General features: G+C 38.3%; 8 protein-coding genes across 14 annotated transcripts; 1 reads left to right on the plus strand and 7 right to left on the minus strand.

Annotated features, from left to right (window-relative positions):
• Positions 1 to 75: 75 nt before the first annotated feature.
• Positions 76 to 2,078, minus strand: LOC136349238 (dehydrogenase/reductase SDR family member 7). 2 transcript variants are annotated; one of them, XM_066300659.1, is made up of 8 exons: positions 1,982 to 2,078; positions 1,799 to 1,921; positions 1,353 to 1,502; positions 948 to 1,300; positions 775 to 894; positions 560 to 726; positions 445 to 508; positions 76 to 276 (listed from the first exon to the last, which is right to left on the minus strand). In XM_066300659.1, the coding sequence occupies exons 2-8, from the start codon at positions 1,917 to 1,919 to the stop codon at positions 235 to 237; spliced, it is 1,017 nt and encodes a 338-aa protein (XP_066156756.1). In that variant the 5' UTR covers positions 1,920 to 1,921; positions 1,982 to 2,078; the 3' UTR covers positions 76 to 234. The 2 variants fall into 2 exon arrangements, with proteins under 2 accessions (XP_066156756.1, XP_066156755.1); XM_066300658.1 differs by having other exon boundaries at positions 1,799 to 2,056.
• Positions 2,079 to 3,405: 1,327 nt separating this feature from the next.
• Positions 3,406 to 5,078, minus strand: Atac1 (Ada2a-containing complex component 1). Of its 3 annotated transcripts, none has more exons than XM_066300652.1 (5): positions 4,917 to 5,078; positions 4,674 to 4,850; positions 4,386 to 4,627; positions 3,751 to 4,333; positions 3,406 to 3,698 (listed from the first exon to the last, which is right to left on the minus strand). In XM_066300652.1, exons 2-5 carry the CDS (start codon positions 4,818 to 4,820, stop codon positions 3,435 to 3,437), a joined length of 1,236 nt encoding a protein of 411 aa, XP_066156749.1. In that variant the 5' UTR covers positions 4,821 to 4,850; positions 4,917 to 5,078; the 3' UTR covers positions 3,406 to 3,434. The 3 variants fall into 3 exon arrangements, with proteins under 3 accessions (XP_066156749.1, XP_066156750.1, XP_066156748.1); XM_066300653.1 differs by having other exon boundaries at positions 3,751 to 3,911; positions 3,969 to 4,333; positions 4,674 to 5,078; XM_066300651.1 differs by having other exon boundaries at positions 4,674 to 5,078.
• Positions 5,079 to 5,371: 293 nt separating this feature from the next.
• Positions 5,372 to 6,954, minus strand: Syx7 (syntaxin 7). Its single transcript, XM_066300663.1, has 5 exons — positions 6,804 to 6,954; positions 6,626 to 6,750; positions 6,257 to 6,577; positions 6,076 to 6,206; positions 5,372 to 6,025 (listed from the first exon to the last, which is right to left on the minus strand). Exons 2-5 carry the CDS (start codon positions 6,723 to 6,725, stop codon positions 5,777 to 5,779), a joined length of 801 nt encoding a protein of 266 aa, XP_066156760.1. The 5' UTR covers positions 6,726 to 6,750; positions 6,804 to 6,954; the 3' UTR covers positions 5,372 to 5,776.
• Positions 6,955 to 7,100: 146 nt separating this feature from the next.
• Positions 7,101 to 8,448, minus strand: LOC136349237 (uncharacterized). Its single transcript, XM_066300657.1, has 3 exons — positions 7,930 to 8,448; positions 7,594 to 7,874; positions 7,101 to 7,546 (listed from the first exon to the last, which is right to left on the minus strand). The coding sequence occupies exons 1-3, from the start codon at positions 8,414 to 8,416 to the stop codon at positions 7,109 to 7,111; spliced, it is 1,206 nt and encodes a 401-aa protein (XP_066156754.1). The 5' UTR covers positions 8,417 to 8,448; the 3' UTR covers positions 7,101 to 7,108.
• A 1,368-nt stretch (positions 8,449 to 9,816) lies between these two features.
• LOC136349226 (uncharacterized) lies at positions 9,817 to 12,190 on the minus strand. 3 transcript variants are annotated; one of them, XM_066300632.1, is made up of 6 exons: positions 12,055 to 12,190; positions 11,819 to 11,991; positions 11,652 to 11,768; positions 11,329 to 11,605; positions 11,106 to 11,270; positions 9,817 to 11,053 (listed from the first exon to the last, which is right to left on the minus strand). In XM_066300632.1, exons 1-6 carry the CDS (start codon positions 12,056 to 12,058, stop codon positions 9,846 to 9,848), a joined length of 1,944 nt encoding a protein of 647 aa, XP_066156729.1. In that variant the 5' UTR covers positions 12,059 to 12,190; the 3' UTR covers positions 9,817 to 9,845. The 3 variants fall into 3 exon arrangements, with proteins under 3 accessions (XP_066156729.1, XP_066156728.1, XP_066156727.1); XM_066300631.1 differs by having other exon boundaries at positions 11,819 to 12,006; positions 12,055 to 12,178; XM_066300630.1 differs by having other exon boundaries at positions 11,819 to 12,009; positions 12,055 to 12,163.
• On the plus strand, positions 12,060 to 14,702 carry LOC136349240 (splicing factor C9orf78 homolog). 2 transcript variants are annotated; one of them, XM_066300662.1, is made up of 7 exons: positions 12,060 to 12,157; positions 13,403 to 13,532; positions 13,597 to 13,711; positions 13,762 to 13,899; positions 13,955 to 14,121; positions 14,171 to 14,367; positions 14,426 to 14,702. In XM_066300662.1, exons 2-7 carry the CDS (start codon positions 13,414 to 13,416, stop codon positions 14,554 to 14,556), a joined length of 867 nt encoding a protein of 288 aa, XP_066156759.1. In that variant the 5' UTR covers positions 12,060 to 12,157; positions 13,403 to 13,413; the 3' UTR covers positions 14,557 to 14,702. The 2 variants fall into 2 exon arrangements, with proteins under 2 accessions (XP_066156759.1, XP_066156758.1); XM_066300661.1 differs by lacking the exon at positions 12,060 to 12,157 and adding an exon at positions 12,870 to 12,979.
• A 179-nt stretch (positions 14,703 to 14,881) lies between these two features.
• On the minus strand, positions 14,882 to 15,894 carry snf (U1 small nuclear ribonucleoprotein A snf). The gene is made up of 4 exons (XM_066300664.1): positions 15,705 to 15,894; positions 15,418 to 15,654; positions 15,107 to 15,348; positions 14,882 to 15,055 (listed from the first exon to the last, which is right to left on the minus strand). Exons 2-4 carry the CDS (start codon positions 15,652 to 15,654, stop codon positions 14,896 to 14,898), a joined length of 639 nt encoding a protein of 212 aa, XP_066156761.1. The 5' UTR covers positions 15,705 to 15,894; the 3' UTR covers positions 14,882 to 14,895.
• A 337-nt stretch (positions 15,895 to 16,231) lies between these two features.
• Positions 16,232 to 19,545, minus strand: LOC136349249 (oxysterol-binding protein-related protein 11). The gene is made up of 5 exons (XM_066300676.1): positions 19,203 to 19,545; positions 18,845 to 19,050; positions 17,650 to 17,779; positions 16,599 to 16,861; positions 16,232 to 16,381 (listed from the first exon to the last, which is right to left on the minus strand). The coding sequence occupies exons 1-5, from the start codon at positions 19,224 to 19,226 to the stop codon at positions 16,306 to 16,308; spliced, it is 699 nt and encodes a 232-aa protein (XP_066156773.1). The 5' UTR covers positions 19,227 to 19,545; the 3' UTR covers positions 16,232 to 16,305.
• Positions 19,546 to 19,611: the final 66 nt, after the last annotated feature.

Genomic DNA, 19,611 nt, shown 5'->3' on the forward strand with positions numbered 1-19,611 from the left:
CTATCTTTATTCTAAGTGGTCTTCATTTGCTAACACCAAAAAAAACTTTGCATTTGACAATGCAATTAAACACAATTATTTAAATTTAGCAACTCATATTTATTAAATTGCGTGTTTTACAGCTTATTTATAGATTAAGGCAGTAATAAATGGTAAGTCTTTTTCCTTTAGTGAACTGGAAACGGTGAGATTTTATTGAGCGCATTTATTAGTAAACTTATATTGTAATGAAAATTAGGATCCATCACCATTGGTGCTCTTCTTTGGCTTCTTGTTCTACAAAAAATTATGTAATTGTTAGTATTATAATAAAGAAGTGTTAATGAGACCCAAGCAAACATGCAAAAATTAGGAAATCTAGGAGCAAAACAAATCACATTAAGTACATGTAACAAGAAAACGAACAAAACTGAACGATTCTAACTATGTCGGGACAATGCGTACCTCAATGGGATCTTTACTATCTCTAAGGTTAAATATCCTCTTTGTCCCTACTATCTTTACGATCCTGAAATACTTTCTATTAGAAGGCCATAATTTAGGTATACCCAGCACTTACAGATTGGTAATAATAGGGCAATAGACGAACGCATATGTTAAGGCAACAAAAGGGTAAGGTCCCATCCAGGCCTCGCTCACTTTGTTAACTATCGCCACTGCGTTGAGATGTCCACATCGTTCTGCGGTCATCCTACGATCATTGGGTGTAGTACTTCCCTGCAATTTCTGCACAAAAATCAACAATTTTTATTCTGAAATATATATATGTACGACCTCTCCGGTCTTTTCTGTAAAGGCTTCAGCGAGAAAATTAGTGAAAACTGGTCCAGGGCACAGAATAGTTACATGGATGTTTTTCTCCATTTTTTCAATTCTCAGGGAGTCAAAGTATCCCTAAAATTTCCTTTCACACTCACAATAAAAAAACAATAATAAGTAGTAACTACATGAATGGCATGTTTCGCCCCAGTGTATGCCCCTGAGAAGGGTGCTCCGATTTTCCCAGCCAAGCTGGATACTACCGCCACATGCCCTTCTCCCCTCTTATTGAAATGATCTAGAGCCACTCGGGTCAAGTTTATTACTGCAAAAACGTTTAGTTCAAACATCTGCTTATCCACAGACAGCTCTGTGATGTCCCAAATTGCCCTTTGAGACCTGCCAGCATTATTAATCAAAATGTCCACTTGCCCAAAGTGCCGGATTGCGTGTTGGAAATGTGCTTTATGAGACGTCATATCTAGGACATCCATGGGGATGACCAGGATGTCATTATCCTCCAATAGCCCTTTGGAGAAAGCTGTGATTTTAAGGAGAGATTATAGGGGCGTTTGACGTGGAGGAAAACTTGCCCAGGCATTGATGTTTGACCTGCTGCAGCTCTAGATCCCTACGGGCTGTTAGGACTAGCTTCACCCCTGCTTTGGCTAGGGCATAGGCAGTATGCTCTCCAATGCCGCTGGAAGCTCCAGTTATAAAGGCGACTTTTCCCTTTAATCTGCCTGCAACGGTATTTACTTGAATGTGTAATTGCCAGTTAAGTAAATGATAGGAGCTATTTATAAGCAATATGTAAAGGTCATTTGAGTTTTTAAGTAACCTTCTAATAACAATTGTTGCAATAGATATTGCCAGCGGCATGGGAATTTTCTTGTCGAAGTAATGTGGTTACATGAAAGACTTATTGTTATGGGCGGCACTTATAGGGCACGTTGTTGACCCAAATCACCGTTGACCGCTTAGACAATCCCGCATTAATTATTTCGTGTTTATCGTATTTTATGTGAAAAGCACTTACGTGGGGATTTACCAAACTTGTCCAAAAATCCCATGAGAACATCGCAGTCGAATAGGGTCGTGGCCACCACATAAAAACAACCGTAAGCCAGTGCCCCAATTCCAATCACCGTAAAAAACATGTCTGCAATGCTTCTAAATTACACTTTAAGGGCACGATATATATTTATCTTATCGATAATACCATGATGAGTCTTATTAATGCGAAAGGTCAAGTACGTTTCGGTACGTTTTTGCTATTGTTATAAATTCGATTCGCTGTATTGCCACGTTTCCGATGTTTCATATCTTTTAAAGATTCGTAAAATTGAGAGGAGAACCTGTATCGCGTACTTTCTTTGAGAGATACGCTTAACAGAAGTTTAACAAGCTGTTAAAAAAATATTTAATTTAGTGCTCTACAGTATAATCTCAACTATACTGGTGCCGCATACATATATGCTCCTGCAGCTTGCTTAACTTAACTTTTTTTTTTTGCGAGGAGGTGGAAATCTAAAGACACCAGCCCTGGATCATCGGACTGGTAGTATGAGATTCACTCGATCATTAAGTCGACTTCATACCCACTAAAACCACCTCCCCACTTTTACCCCGGGACTGCCTTTCGGCATTACATCAGGGCATCCTTCTTCCCGTCTTGCGGCCGACAACTAAGCATTCTCACCCCTCTACCTCTCGCTTATTTTCTCACTACTTTTCTTCTTTCATTCTCCTTCATTCTTTTGGCATGTATTATGCCTTCAATCATACTTTCGAAAGCTTTCCATTTGAATTCACTTTTGAGCAGTTCACTCCCGATCATGTTCCGGTCCAGTTTAAGCGCACTCTCCCTGAGCCATACACGATCGGTCTCCCATGCCGGACACTCCTAGACCGTGTGCTCTGGGGTATCCACCACACCTTTTTGCGTTCCACCCTCACAGAACCAGCTGTGGTTACTGCGCTCAACCCCTATGCGACGCAGGTATTATCCAAACACACCGTGCCCGGTGAACAACAGCGTCAGGGCAAATCCAGGCTTAACCCATTCGTACTCGGACCACCGTCTTACGCTTGGAACGAACACCTTCGTCCACCCATCATACTTCATCCACTCTTTCTCCCATTCCGCCATTACCCATTCTTGCGCCTTACCATGACAATCCTTTCTTCTCTCCCAAACCATCCTTCTCTCTTCCACTCTCAATCCCATCGGCGAAATTTTGACTAGTGCCAACACTGCTGCGCCTGGTGCCGTCCTATAAGCACACGTTATCCTGAGCGCCAGACGACGATTCGCCCGCTCCAGGATTCCGTTGTACTTACGGTACGCCAGCTCCGACTGCCAAATCGGGGCGGCGTAAAACATTTTCATACGGGAATTTGACAGCAAAAGTGTATTTAACTTTGAGAATTTATTCACATCTCAAATTTAAAAATAATTGGTAAAATTTATTTTGACAACGTTAGCGTCAACATAGAAAATTCAGCAAAACACTGCGACCTTGAATCCGCAATAAAATGTGTTGTAAATGTCTAAATGTTACCGACAACCAAATTTTTAGACTAAAAATTCATGTGGATACAGCAATAAATGCAGATGATAAAGACTACCATTAAAAAACCATATAAAATACTACCAATTCATTTATTCAAGATTATTCTGATAAGTCCTCAATTTCATTGTTAATTCTGCCTTTCAACTCCTCACTAATTTGCTTATCATACTCCTGCCCACTTGTGTCTTCCAAAAGCAGACTTTCGGTTGCGCCCTCGAAGCAGGCGAGCCAATGGCTCAACGAATGGGGGGTTTCCGTATACATCTGAGACACTACACAATCAGTGCAAAAATCCACTGAATCTGGACATGTAGAGCAGTGCCACCTTGTCCCCACTATTGGCGAGTCCTCGCAGTAGTCACACTGTAAGTGAATTTGGTATCTTAAAAATCGCCATTTCAGCGTTGATAAATACCTTGAAGCCCTCATGAATGAAGGGTGAATAGCTGTCAGCTTGTTCCAGTCCTTTAACTTCTCGAACTCGCTTCAAAAGCTTCAGCTGAAGCTCTGGTGTAACTTCAGCAATAGCTTCAGGGGCTTGATGGTAGTCAGTCCTTATGAGGTAGTTTTCATTTTCTGAACATGCAAACTCAGCTGTGAAACACATAACAAAGACAATGATGGTGTTGTTACCACTAGGGAGCAAATTGGGCGCCTCAGTGCTGGGCCCGGGAATGTTATTCAAATCCTCCATTTGCACTGGTAGACTCAGACCTGGAAAAAAAGTAGTTGGCTTCCATAGATAGTGGTTGTGCCTCTGGTGCTTGTGCTGGGCTGATTTCCGATATTTCTCTGCAGATTTAGGAATTCTCCCTGGAATTGGAAGGCCTGCTTTGTAGAGCTTTAAGAAGTATTTTTGCAGCCTGCTTGCCACTTGTTGGACAGTACGATTTCCAAGGGCTTTAGCGATTTTGTGGAAACGCCTCATTTCTATTGGCTCAGGAGGATAAATTTGCAGCAATTCTTCTAGTCGTTTCTGCTCCTCTGGAGACCAAGATCTACATACACACTTCACTAATGCAAACAGTTGAAATTGAGCATTGCAACTACCTATTATTATTAGGGTTTTGATTAGTTTCTGTTTTCTCCTCCACTAAAGGAACATCTGAGTAAATTTCCACCAACTCCCTCTCAGGCACTTTCACTTTATATTTTTTGAAATTAATTACTGGCAGCTTGGGTAATTGAAGCAGAGCAGGTATTTCCAAATCTTGCCCATTTTGAATTTTCTCTAGAGTTGCAAAAGGATCATTGAGGGCTGCTGACCTCAGTTCGGCAACAGTTTTGTAGTCCTATTTCATGTAATGTGTTTGGAGTCATTAGGAATGATCAGCTTACCTTCAGGGCTTGTTCGCGTTGAGCTGAGAGAATGACCAAAGTTTTGAGTACTTCGCAATAATCCTCATTGCCTTTTAAGGCCAAGTGGTCCGTCTCGAAACTGAATAGGTCATTTTCCACGTCAAAAGCCGGCGTCAAGTCTTCCATATCCTTCTTTTGTAGGTGAAAAGTTTTCAACTGAAAATTTGTTTTCCAGAAGGGGAAAAAGTAAAAACGACTAGAAGCGGATGGGCAGAAATTCACTAAATATAAGAAGAAAACTTAATATTTTGGGTATGATGAAAAAAATTCCTCTTGGAGGTTAGGTTAAATTGCGTAATTCTTTTTTCCATTCCGGGATTCTTCATCAGTCTATTTTGGTCTTATTTGTGGAACAGCGCTGTCCTCCGTCTAATCTATATTACAGCACACATACCTATTATCATACACCATGTGACAACGCCGCAGTGTTCAACACTGTATTGCAAATGTCCTTCTCTTACATTGAAGTTAACCCTCCATAGTTGCCAGAGTTGTATTTTTGGAAGGCTTAATTTAAGTTTTGATTAAATGTGGTATTTAAAACCTTGGAAATAGAATGCTTAACGCATCTAAAGCGTTTACCTCTTCTGTTGCACCCATTTATAGGTAATAGTGTCGTTCAATTCTATCATGTTTCCCAATTGATCTTTTAGCAGGAAGGATAATAGAAACACTAATTTATAAATAAGTAGGTATTTTAATTGTTTTCACCAATATATACAAATTAAAATTTACAATAAAAGAAAAGATTTTTAACAGATTATTACTAGCGTTCCCTTAATATTTACGTTGGTTTGAATAAGTAAAAATCACTATTTTTTGTCCTAATATCTAATCATAAATATGTTTATAGATTATAGCATAATATACAGGGTGTTTGAAAAACCTTTACAGGGAGATTTTTTGAAAATTTCACGCCATATTTCAAGCTACTTATTGCCAATAATGGATAACCCTATACCCCTTGAGTATGCACAATATTAAAGGAATTTTATAATACAGTTCTGGCACTGTTAAACAAGAATAAAAAACAAATACTGACTGTGAACACCTCTTCTGTACAATAATAAATTCTTAACATTTTACGAAGTTTCGCAGATAATGACAATAATAATCACAGCCAAAATCAGGGCCCCAATTCCTGCAATCAGTAGCTTTTTCTTTCTGATTCTATCCTTGTATGTGCTAGCTTCTCGTAACTGCTGAGCGCCTTGTCGGACATAATCTGCAGTACTCTCCACCGAAGCTTCTATACTGTCTATTTCTATGCCTTGTTCATGCACCAATTGTCCCAGCTCTTTGAAGATTTGATTCACATCACTGATGTCACTCTTTATAAAACCATGTTATTGACTCAACAATGAGACTTTTGAACATTTACCTCTAGCTGCCTTACAGCCTGCTCCTGCTCTTGCAACTGCCTCAAATCAGCCTCCTCTTGTATTTGTGCTTGCTGTCTCCCAGCTCCATCTTGCAGCTCAATTAACTGCTGGTCTTTCTTGTTGAACCCAGCTGCAAGGCTTGATTACTACTAAATTCCTGAAAAGTATCTCAAAACTTACGCAAATATGGTTGATCCCCATAGACTTGCTGTTTGGTTTTTTTTATTTGATCCTTTTCCTTTTCAGCAGTGCTCCTTTGCACTTGTTGAAACATGTTCAAAGTGGTGGTAAACTCATCATGCAGACGTTCTCGCTGCATTTTTCTCTGGCGCTGCTCTGAAGGGTTCATAGATGGTGGGATATTGCTGAGGTCTTTAATATACCCATTAGTGTCTTTGGCCAGCTGTTGAGTATAGTGCTGCACTGAGTGAAGCTGTTTGCGCAGCTCTGGGGAGTCTTGGTGGCTCCCAATTTGTCTGACCATTCTTTGCATTGCGGAGACTATGAAGGGGCTGAATTGTATGTCAAAGTTTATAGAGAGAAGCTTACCATTCTGGGATATCTTTTGTATACTGGAACCGATGGTTTGGCACAATTTTTGGAAATCCTGCTCGCCTCTATGCTGGCTCCCATTTTGGTAGGTGTCCATAGTTGTTTTGATAGTATTTGCAAGACTGGAGCAATCACGAGAGATTGATATTTAGGCTAGTCGCCCTTGTTCGCTTACCTTTTAGGGCATTAATGCACTTCGATATTTATACTTTTGCGGACAATTAGATAGATTTATTAGTCGAAAATCGATAATAAATTATTAGTCAGTCACGCACACGGAAAAACAATGGAAACATCAGTGTGACGACTACGCGCATGCGGTTTCTTTTGATACACAGCTGATGATGCACCGTTGCCATGTCAGGTTCAAATTTGATCGTATTGGAATTTTTGCCAGGAAAGTGTCATTCGCCATTGTCAAGAATGTTCGATTTCTCCCTAGATAAGTTGTTATAAAAAACTAAGTCAAAAATTTGAGGTCTAAATATATTTATTATCAAGCATCATATACACGATATCCTTGACTCTGTGAAGGTACGCGTCACTAACGTCTTCATCAAGGAAAAAATGCTTCCAAATCCCTTTCCCACCCTCCACATCGTTGTCGAAGTTCGTAGATTTGTTCTCGTCTTTGAGCAACTTGAGCAGATTCCCCAGTAAAATCAAAAAGGAAAGTTTTGCAAACTTTTTGCAGTGTTTCTGAAACAAATCTCGAGGCAAAATAGATCTTATATCGCAGTTCACGCTCTGAAGATTATCTTTAAGCATGAGGTAATACGTATCCAAGAACTGCTGAGGGTTGTTTAGGACGTCCTTGGATGCCGAAAGGTAGAGGAGGTAAAATAGATCCACCACCGGTGACTGAACCTGTGAGATTTGCCAATCCAAGAGACATGTCTTGGTGGGGAGAGCTGAGTCCTTTAAGATACTTATAAGGCCCTTGAATTATAATAATACGACCTTACCTCGTACTTAAACATAAGGTTGTTGCACCAAATGTCTCCATGAATGACTACTAAAGGCTGCTCTTGCACTGCAGCTTCCTGCACGATCGTCTTGATCTCTTTTTTACACCTCTCCAAGGCCTCCACTGCCTTTGCGTCCGTCTTCAGAAGCCGCAAAGTAATGTCAACCCTTTTTTCCAGATTGGCCTCCAAGGAACTACGGAAATGCTCATTTTTTTCCCAGTAATTCTGCAAATTTTCCTGGAGACTTCGAAAAACTTGTGGCTCCAAAAGTTGCATCGCTGGAAGTTTCTTAGTGATGATCTACATTTGTCGAATTGTTGTTTCTTCTCTCACCCAAGGAAACTGAGTGAAGTTTAACCACCTCGTGAAGAACTAGGTTTAAATGATTTTGGTCCAAGGGCTTGGTCCTATCATCCAGCGTTTTATATCCGGTCTCAGCTAAATCCTCCATTAACAGGCACTCCTGCCCTTCCTCTACGGAGCCTTGAAAACACTTGGGGTGAGCCTTAAAGGGCATTCCGAGGCCGATTTTCTCTTGGAAGGTCTCGAATAAGGGCAATACTGTTTGGTACATAAACAGTTCCCTTTGGTATATGTCTTGGAATGGGAGCTGAGCACGCACTTCTGCATTCTTGAGAGCGACCTTTAAAATGAATTTCTTATGGTTGTGAACATCTTTTTCCTTTACTGTAACCCTGTGGATGGTTCCCAAGTAGTTTCCCCCAATTTTGGTGATTTCTTCCACTGAAAATTCATGGTTCTTGAACCCCTCTTTTAGCGCTACTTCATTGATCAAGGATTTTTGAACCGAACTTAACATGTTTCGTAACTCTATGATCAAAAAGCAATAATTTTCTATGTGCTCCGAGTTAATTCGTGTGCAATTTCTTTAGTCAGGGGTTCCATAATCCATTCCACTAATGAAATTTATCCAGGTTTTACTATTGAAATGTGAGTCCCAGACACTGGGTATAGAACTCCCCAATGGGGTAACGCACATTATTTAATTCAGGCTCCTATAACGATATTTTTGAGTCGTTATTTGCTCCCTGACTATCATAGATAAATTCGTCACTTACAGGATACTTGTGCATCAGTGAAAAAAATGCACCTTACATAAATTGCACAAACAAGCGCTCAAGGTTTTCCGGATTCAATGGATTATTTGTATGTAAATTATAGGCTCGTGTTGCGCATTAGAAATTTATTACATTCAATATGAAAAATATGCAATGGAAGTTTTGCATTGATACTTAAAGACGACCCCCAAAGGTGACATTCTTCGCCAGCTACATTGTTGATATTTCAACAGGTCAAAACAAAGAATGTGCTCAAAACTTTTAGAGACTTCATCGTATGGTAAATCGTAAACGTCGTTTTCAGCGTTTAATTTCCACACGTAAAGTCTTGTGGGGAGTGTATGCAAAGGGGAGAAATTGTAGAACACGCTTAAAAAACGTGAAAACAGCTTCAAATCTGATGAAACTATGAAAAATCATAATTTTATTGATAGAATAGTGAATGCACTGATTGAACAACGTGCCGATATGCTCTTCGTTTTACCTAAAACCAGTTTATTTGCAATAGAAAACCATTTAGAGGATGTTTTCAGATTTAAAGCATTTGAATTGTATAAGGTGCAAGTGACCCTGTCCCGGTTCAACATCACCAGCGACGTTAAACTGATAAAGATTCTGGAAAGGGTTTGATTACGTAACAGTTACAATATCAATGCAGTAAATAAATCTCAGGTAGGCACTCAAAACTTGTTAAATTTCAGAATTAAGCAGAATGGATTGAATCCTCGGCACCACTCCATTTTAAAGAAAACCAGTGTTTCTCAGAAGATGACCTTGAAAGTGAATAAATGGAGAGTTACCACGACGTCCGTCCAAAGCAGTCAGTATATGTGCCTGCTCTCATTCTTTTTCTTTATGGGTCATTTTCTGTCGGAACGTTCATGGATAACCCAATTTTGGAAGACAGAGAATTCGTAATCACTTGTTTTTTATTTTCAAAATTATCATGGATGGCCTGGTTCTGTTTACCAGCAGAGCGGCTGAAGTGAAAGGTTTGGACTAGATAAGTATGCTCGAATAGTTATTCGCCATGTTATCCAGAAACCTAGCTAAATTTATTACAACTCCTCGTGTTCGATTAGTGTTTTGACTTAATTTTAGAGCACAGGAAGGTTATTTTAGGGAAAGAACGCAAAATAAATTACCATTGTGACAAGAAAATATATTTTGCTATGAAAATAAATTCGGGTTGATACCCCGTAAAATCCTTCCGACTTGGTTGTTTTTGTCATATTCAAAGGGAACAGAGTGGTCAATCTTGTCTTGTATATCAAGCAGGCTCTTCAACGATACCAATATTGCTTCATCTAAAACCAGCTGAGTAACGTTACCGTGATTGCGCGCTAAACTATTATTAAAAGGTTTGAAACTGTAGTTTCCCAACGACATGTCATAAAATTCTTGGGCCGTTATGGAATTCTGGAAAAATTTGTCCGATTTTTGAATATTCAGTAAACTTATAAAAAAACCACCGACGGTCTCGATTTTGACCATCTCAAGCACATTTGCGAGTTTGTTCAAAACCAAATCGCTCAAATTCACAAAAAAAGAGACATTTTTTACATAGTATCTCAAAGAAGTTTTAATGTCCTCAACAGGTGTTATTAACAAGTATCGTCTGGTGATTCCTAAAGATTTTATCACGCTCACAATATGCAACACTCGATCCTGCTCTTTTAGGTCTTTGACTTCAAGCAACAGAGGCATTAGCCCTGCTTTCCAAAAGAAATCGTACACTACATCTAGAGGTACATGATCGTGCAATTCTTCCAAAGTTTCCTCGAATAAGTACATTTTAAGTATCGAGTTTGTGATCCTTCGAATAGTGTTCTGTCCCAGATCGATGGATCTTGTATTGCTGTCAATTTTCAAGCCCAATTTTTGTTCGATGTTCTGGTTCAACGGGTCGCAGAGTTTATACACAATTGCCGGATGTACGGACAGTACAGTGATATCCACAGAGGAAATTGCTTGGTGCCAAATGTGATAATCGCGAATCTGAGTGATGCTCCGGACTTGCGGCGCAACTTTGAAGGGACTCAATAACAAATGAGTGAGTTTCACTAAAACGTCCTCTTTATTGAGCTTGTAGTTTCCCCCCAAAAGTCCATGGCTCCAATTTTCTATAAATTTGATGAAATCCTTGTGGACCTGCACTTTAGCATCTCCGTATAATTGTTTAGAAATTAATTCATTGATTTCCGTACCAAAGTATTTCTGCCTGCTTTGGTGCGTGTACAAGTACAAGTGAGGTAAGGAGTGTGCATTGTCTTTGCAATAGAAGAAGTAAATGTTATCGTTGTCGTCTGAAGTGTTTATTAACAGCTTCTTACGGTTGCTTAGGGTTTTCATCACAACTACAGTTTCTTTCAACTCACCTTAAATTATACTTGAAGCATCTTTCTATATTATTATTTAGGGCATACTTACATGAACATTCTTGCCGGTTTTTATGCAGCAAATCCGTTTTTACCCGAATTTGCCTGTCCATATTCGCACTAGGTAATGCGGTGGTGAACACCACAAATTTTCTATATTTATCATTGCTTCTTACTTTGTTTATTTGCGTCATGAATTTCGGAAAACAGAGCCTTCCTATTGAATTTTTTTATCACATATCACCAAATTGATCAAAACTGAGCATAGAACTGACCTTCAGCTAATGTGTCTATGCTTTTGACATTGCTGCAAATGTCCTTAAACTGGATTGCAAACGTGGTGTTAATATCATTAGGGTTGTCCTTAGTTTCCTTGAACTTCACTTGGATCACTGCATCCCCAAAATCCCCCCATTCTTTGTCATTAAGGCAGATTTTAAAATCCTTGACTGCGCTGTCAAGAGCTAAGCTTACGGCCCAGTAGGCGGCCACTGAGCAGATATAGGCCTTATTGTAGCCTTCTGGGTAATTCATGTTTCTAGGACGATATTTCTGAAACACCTAAATCAACACAGTATAAATATGTTAAAGCTAGTACCTCTCTGGTGCTCTTATAGTCTGAATCCTCAGGGCACTCCTGCGAGAACTCACTAAGTTCTTTATCATGAGTACTTCTAAAAGCCACTGCCCGGGTTTTAATGTGAAAGCTTGGGGACTGAAAACAGGCAACATAATTTATATTAATATAGGGACCCTTAATTGTACTTTAAATTCCTGAGGCTTCGTTATCAGGGACTGCTCAGAATGCTTTTTCTCAATTTTTTTTTGCTCTCTCCTGACATTCCTCTTATGTTTCTTGGTACCCTGGTGAATGGAGAAAAATTTCTCATTCGAGAATGTTGTTTTGCAGATGGCGCACTCAAGCGGATTAAGTAACACTATGGGACCCCCAGCTACTATTTCAATTTTAAACACTTATGAGGGTTCAGAAACCAACTTACGCATCCCAAAGTTTTCTTTGTCCTTTCTTAACCTGTGCTTGGCCTCATTAATGTGGTCGTCTTTGTTTTTTAAGTACACACTGACATCGCAGTCTAAACAATGGTAATGATGTTCAACTAACCATTAATTATTAAATATAGAGATTTAAGAGTTAAATAGTACTAATCAAGTTTATGACAAGTATTTGGCTCCATTTTTCTAATAGTAGTGACAGATACTAATATGCCACGTAAACGCAATAAAAGTTACAAATTAGTTTAGGAGTCTGTAGTTGTAAATCGTAGGGTTTGCCACCATTTTCTCCTTGAAATTGTTTTAATTTTTACCAGATTAGATTATGCTTGAGTGACGTGGTGGATTTAATCTGTTACTTTACGCACTAATTAATAGATAACATAAGAGTTATTTCAAACGGTGAAAATGTATTGAACCTTATTAAATCATACGGTGTTAACGTAATTAACGTCGACTAATAACTGACAATACAATAGTTTCTACAATGTAATAAGATAAAATAACTATGTAAACAAATGCATGCTACTTTCACGTGATTTGTTCAAAACGAAAGTATTGAACAGTACCATACTCAAGCCGCTATTACACGGAGAAAGTTTTTTAAACAAACTTGTTTAATAGATTATATTTCTTAACAAGTACTAAATCCAGTCTTGTGCACCAAAAGGATTTTATTAGCTAAATTATTATCCGCCTTGTAATATTTACAATACACATTCCATTGAAAATGAAACAAGTTCAACCCTGTGAAACATTCTCCCACTTGTGAAATATCGGTAGTTCAGACGATGCAACCAACCAATCAATGTCGACGGGTTTAGCGATCACTCGTTTGGTTTATTTACGTGCATATTTTATTATATATATATATATATATATATATCTTAAATTATGGGACAGTTTAATAAGGTAATCTATTATTCAAAAACTGTCATAAGTCGCCATTTATACAAAAATAGCTGAATTCTAAATTTAATAATTAAAACACACTTTTGCGAACACAAGAGTTCAGTTTTTACACCGTAGATGGAGGAACAATAGGGAAAAAGTTTTTCTTGAATTAAAGCACGCTGCTTTACGAGTATTTAGCAGCAAGGTGTTAGTATCGTTACTTATTTCTGTCGTTGCAATTCATCAAACCGTCACTAAACAAATAAATTTCTTACGGCATAGATTCTCATCATACCCGATTTATTACTATAAATAAATAGACCCAGATTTAGACATGCGTCTCTGTTTACACAAGTAGGGCATTGCTGTCAAACCTATTTTAAAGTTTATTTACGTAGTGCGACGAAGACACATTCTGTATTTTTTATGAATAATTAAAAGACCTCACTGTAATGGATGGGTCTGACGCCTCAGAACCGGAAAAAATCATATTTAAACCAAAAAAACCAAGGAACTTAAGACGAAAACTAAAAACTGAGGAAAGTGACGATGAGGAGACTGTCGAAATTAGGTTAGTTTTAGCTTTAAAGCTGCCCCAAATTAACTGATGAAAATACATTTGATCTAACCCGCAGGAACAAACTAGGAGAAATGAGGGAAATCCAGAGCCTTAGAAAACGCCCCCATGGAGTCAATCTCATAGGCCTCGCATTAGGTACCAAAGGCTCAGTTGAAGGTGAAGGGACAGCTGTAAGTCTTTGAGACTTAAATTACACAAAATTGTTATATTCATTGTGTAGGAGGACCCATTTAAAGTGGAAACTGGGGGTATGATCAACATGCAGGCTTTAAAAGGGGGAAAAGTAAAACAGGTGGATGATGCTTATGACACAGGGATTGGGACTCAGTTCTCTGTCGAGACAAATAAGAGAGATGAGGTTGTGGCATATTCCCCAATTCTTGAATATGTGTGCAGTAGTAATTTTAATGCAGGACGAAGAAATGATGAAGTTTATAGAGGAGCAACTATCGAAACGAAAGGGCAAAGCAGAGAAGGAGCAGCAGTTGCAAGAGAAATCAAAGAAAAGCACATATTTAAGTCCTGAAGAAGCCGCTCTGAGAGCAGTGCCTGAATATTTACGGGAATCCTCTGCCAAGAGGTGAATAACAACAATTGTAGTGTTTAAAATTAACTTTCCAAAAATACAGATCAGAGGAAATGCTCTCAAATCAAATGCTAAGTGGCATTCCAGAGGTGGATCTAGGAATAGAAGCCAAAATTCGTAATATTGAAGCCACAGAGGAGGCCAAGTTGAGATTACTTTGGGAGAAGCAGAATAAAAAGGATGGACCTTCACAGTTTGTACCCACTAACATGGCAGTGAATTTTGTACAGCAAAACAGATGTGAGTAACTTAAAGGAGTGTGTAATAACTGAGTTTTAATAGTTTTATATCTGCTCAGTCAATATTGAATCAGAAGCAGCCAAAAAGAAGACTAAAATGGACTTACAGAATGATAAGTACAAGAAAAAAGATGAGAAAGCCACTGATGATTATCACTTTGAGAAGTTTAAGAAGCAATTTAGGCGATAGTTTTAGGATTTTTAGGAATTAAGTTATGTTAATTCTTTGTATTCAAAAAATAAACAATTAATAATTAAATATAATTTTTTGTTTTACACAAAAATCTGTGTACTGTACTTTACAGCTTAAATTATACATTAAATTAGATTAATTTATATATGCATTTGCATGGTGCCACCTTCCTTGTTAGCCACAGCATTTGGCTGTATCCACCCAGATGAAGAACAAATCCCAAAAATACTTTTCACAGCACAACTCATAAAAGAGATGGCAAGAAGACTGAAGAAGAGGAATCAAAAGGAGGAAGATTAGGACAAATAATGAATCTTTCCAATATTGTCACTTAATTTATTTCTTAGCAAAAGATATTTTCATGGCATGAGTGGGTGTTATCTTGAACCCTTGTAAAGCATCCTTAGCCCCAGCTGATTGTAGCTCATTCTCAAATTCCACAAAGGCTATGTCATGTCGGTTTGGTACTAGACGTACTTCCTTGAATCCTGGGAACCTTGAGAAAAATATTTACACCTCATACCTCATCATAACAACAATTACTCACTGATTAAACAACATAGACAACATCATTTCACTGGTCTCTTCAGGGAGATTTGTAAGGAAAAGAATTTGATTGGGTGGCTGCTCAGCATTGGCAGCAGCTCTATTGGGGTCCTTGCTCTTCTTTTTCTTCCTGGGCACATCCTCTTCTCGATTCTGAGGCGGTCTCACCTTCTTGGGTCTCTCCTGGAATGTACCTTTCATTTTTGCTATTACATCCGAGTCCCCTTTTGCATACTGAATTCTCTGCAATTTATTAAGTTGTGACAAACGCCAATAAAATAATTGCAGACTACTGGCAATCTAGGGACTAACCATAGGTTTATCGTAAAATGGAAAGCCCTGCATTGATCTGAGAGCGTTCGTGGAGCTCTGGATCTCTTTAAAGATAACAAAGGCTTGCCCCCGCATCTTCAAAGTTTTGAGTGCTACAATGTCAATAATCTGACCGAATTGGGAAAAGATGGCATAAAGGGACTTTTTCAATTCATCCTTCTTGATCTTCTCGTTTAAATTGTTGATATAAATCGTGTTGTTCGGGCGAATGTCCATCTGAAGAAGCAAGAGTGAGGTTAGATGCTGCCGGATAAAGGTTTATTTACCTTGTTGGGATCTATGTGTTTTATTTACGGGGCTTAAATATCTTTTGTGTGGTTTACGAATAAAAATCTTTAGACTTTTATTAAGAATTATTTGACGGAATTAAAGAAATAGAGATTTTCTTCCCTAGCTTCTTTCACCAAAAACAAAATGTCGTCCCTGAAACGGCGTTTTGTTTTGCTCGTATAGTTTGACATTTGTGAGCGATATTGCCTATTGCTCTTGCATTAACTCAGCGAAGTAGGTGATTTCTAAAAGTTATTGGAAAAACTGAAACTCGTAGATATCACAGTTTGCCATTGATTTAGAGATAAAAAGACTCGATTACTAAAACACTTCGAATGAAATTGTATGACTCCTTATTTTTCAAAATGATATAAAGCTTACTGAAAAATCTTGGAATGTAATGTATTTTTTGGATCTGGCAACTGCGCTTAATTTATAATGTTTTTGTTTTATATTCTGTGATATATGTATGAGTGACGTCATCGAGTATACACTATTTCATTTTAACAAGAAAACAGGTATAAAAAATGTATATCATTTAATAATTTTCACAATGTATAGATACAAAAGCTCCACATTTCCAATCCTGAAAAAATTTTACAGAGTGTCCCACTTCTTCAGTCCCAATTTCTTTACTATAGACATTTGGGACAACCTTGTCACCTTATTCTTCCTATATTAACAATACAAAATTAATAGCACTACAAAATCTCAGCACGCTTTTTGACGCCTAACCCTAAATACTCATTGCACCTATAATCACTCACAGACCCATTTAAAATCTGATATGACGCAGTCTTGCCCGCACACATTCCCCAAATCCCCCCCAAAACCCACTGAAAAGCCCTATGCAGTCGCGCCCCAAATATTAATCATCGTCTATCACAAACCCTGTTCTCCCTTGTTGAGCATGCTGATTCCTCTGGAGGATGTTTAAACACTGGTTGAGGCAATGCAAACTGGCAGCCGAAGTGGCTTTGAGCAGCAATAAGTTGGGGTCAATGAAGAATTTACTTCCGGCTGATTCTATGGATCTGCATAAAGCTGTATCTGCTTGCTCTGTCTGATGTAGCTGAGAACGGACACTTCCCAATGCGTCCAGAACAGCCAGGTGTTCCTTGGGGGGTAGTGGTGGGCTGTTGGCCGAGATCGCCTGCGTGAAAGAAACGAATCTATTTTGACATTTGGTAAGTTTGAAAGTACACCTGTTTTAATAGGGAGCTTAAGCGCTTTTTCAGTTTCATTATTTGGTGTTTTAGTGACACCGTTGAAAGACGAACGCTTTAATTAATGGCCTTTTTATCTTATATCGCCACTTAAGGCTTCCTAATCTTCGTGGTTTATAAATTGTAATTGGATTAACGCGAAAAGTGTGATCGATGAAGTGATCAGTTAAAAGCGAACAAACCTCCTTGCTGGACTTGCTGGAATGCTTGTTGTGGTCGCCAAGAATTAAACTGAGTCGTCTTTTGATCTTCATCACGGCTTCCGCAGATACTAATGACTTGTCCGCCGCTGCTCAGCCGTACAACCGTACTGAACGTAGATATTTATGCACGACTTAAAACTGGCTCAGACGTTGTATAACCGCGCTCGGACATTGGTGATTTTTTAGCTTCACCATTTCACTTATAATTATTGCGCGATATTAAGCGAGCAGGGGAGTGCAGGAAACAATTGTAATTGATATTGTTACATAGTTATCTCACCTTACAATACCAGGGACTTGGACTGAAACGATCTAGAGATAAATTGCGAGTTTTTGTGTTGTTGAACTGCCCTGGTATGTATGTAGGAGAGAAAAACAATGCCAAACGGAAGCTTACAAAGCGCAGAGATAAGGCCGTCTATATTTAGAACACGCAGAGTGCATATAATTTGATCAAAATTGTTGGGATTGGAGCATTAAAATATGTTAATATTCGGTATAGGAATTGTTACCTTGGTGTGAGATTCGGCTACGGCCCTTAATCCGTTCACCCATTCCTGCCTAGCCTTGGCATCTGAGGCGCGCAGTTTCAGCATGTCACCAGAGGCGCAATTTACAGTAAATGTTCTCGAGTCTTCCTCGCTAATAAGAGAAAAACTATTTAAAACGTTTCAGAAACGCAGAAAAAATCATCGATATGATTCATCACGGCCGCCGGCATCTGCTGATGTATCACCCCTAATCATGGTGACTTTTTAGTACTAACGGCTGTTTCTCCCTCAACTACTATTCAACCCTTTTGACAATTCTCATTTGTTTTTTTCTTATACCACAAATATGGCGATTTTGTTTGAAATCGCCGGCAATTTCAGTAAAAAAAGTTAAATAAAAACCTGATTTATAGCGTTTTAACTGTAAAATTAATAAATTCCAAGTTTTTATTTAACGAAAAATCGTTATAGCGACATCGATTTTATCAGTGGCATGACGGAATGAGCCTTTCAAAATCACCCCCTATAGTCTGCGGAACTGTGAAGTAAATATGTAAATGGTCATTTGAGGTATTAAAAAATGAAATGAAATGGTTCATTTTGGGATGAGCCAATATTGATAGACGTTGGTCGACCTTCAAGTACGTGGGTCCCTTCCATACACTCTGCATGAGGCAATACCTCCTATAGTTTAAAACAAATCAAAACCCCTTTATTGCCCACAAGTCACCAGACATAACAATGTCAAACAAAAAGTAAAAAGTAATAACAAGCATAATGTAAACTGGATGCTCACAATAAATACTTATAATATTTCATAGCATCATAAGAAAACTTCTCTAAAAGTTAGCTATTCAAATACGTTTAAATAGCTTTATGAAAAAAACAGGTTGCATAAATCAAATGGATCAGTGAATATATGTCTGATTGTACTATTTTAAAGTATGAAATGGGGGCCAAGATTTATTGAGTGACTCCCCAAAAAATTATTCCATAACTAAGTGACTATAAGCATGTCCACATACAAAGGTTGATTGATTTGTAGTCTGCAATGTATCATCTTTGTGATCCACATTTGCTGGTGATGTTAATAATCATATTTTATCCTATTACAACCCCTGACCATTTCTGCTTAACACTACTAATTATGGTGATAGAAGACAGCCCAAAATCAATCTAACTTATATACTAACATAACACAAAAACTCACAGCTACCTGGGACATATCACTGCTCCGGCAAGATGTAACGAAGCCCTTGGAACAGTTCCTTCAGGTTTTTCGCCTTCACAAAGGTAATAGTGCAACAGACCCGCATTGGCATCCACCAGGAAGTACCGGTGTTGCCAACCCTTAACTACATTGGTATACTTGTACAATTGACCAGAGAACTGCCTCTGTTTGGTGTGGAGGTCCATTACAGACTATAACATGAAAACCATTGAGAATTGAGGGCACTAAAAAAAGGGTTACGAGAAATGTTTTAGGAAGATTTTTATGGGCTATTGGCGAAGTTTTAAGTTTTTTTTAATCGATTTAAAGGAATTTAATTATAAATAAATAGTGGTGATATAACCTCAATGTTCTTGTTGTGCGTCATGAAATGTCAAAATGTTAATCCCTTCTTTCATCAAGGACGGCCATAGGCGTAGTGAATCACAAAGGACGATGAGAGACGAGATTAGTCATGAGTAGATAAAAGATAGAGATATGGACTTTTTCACTGATTGGATTATAAAAGTAGTGCACGAGATATCTTCGGCCGTCGTATATATTAAAAATGTTACATTGTTTAAGTCGATAAGTGTTTATTGCCCTTATTTAACATTTGGTGAAATTACAAGTGTTTCTTTTTGGCCCTTATTGAATCTGTAGAAATATCTGAATTTCATTTATACTGCAGTCGCCAGATCACAGATGGCACTACACTGTTTTGAAACAATTTCAAGGCGGCCAATTTGAATTCGTTAATACTCAAATCAATC

The sequence above is a fragment of the Euwallacea fornicatus genome, chromosome 37, assembly GCF_040115645.1.
Source record: "Euwallacea fornicatus isolate EFF26 chromosome 37, ASM4011564v1, whole genome shotgun sequence".
NCBI lineage: Eukaryota > Metazoa > Arthropoda > Insecta > Coleoptera > Curculionidae > Euwallacea > Euwallacea fornicatus.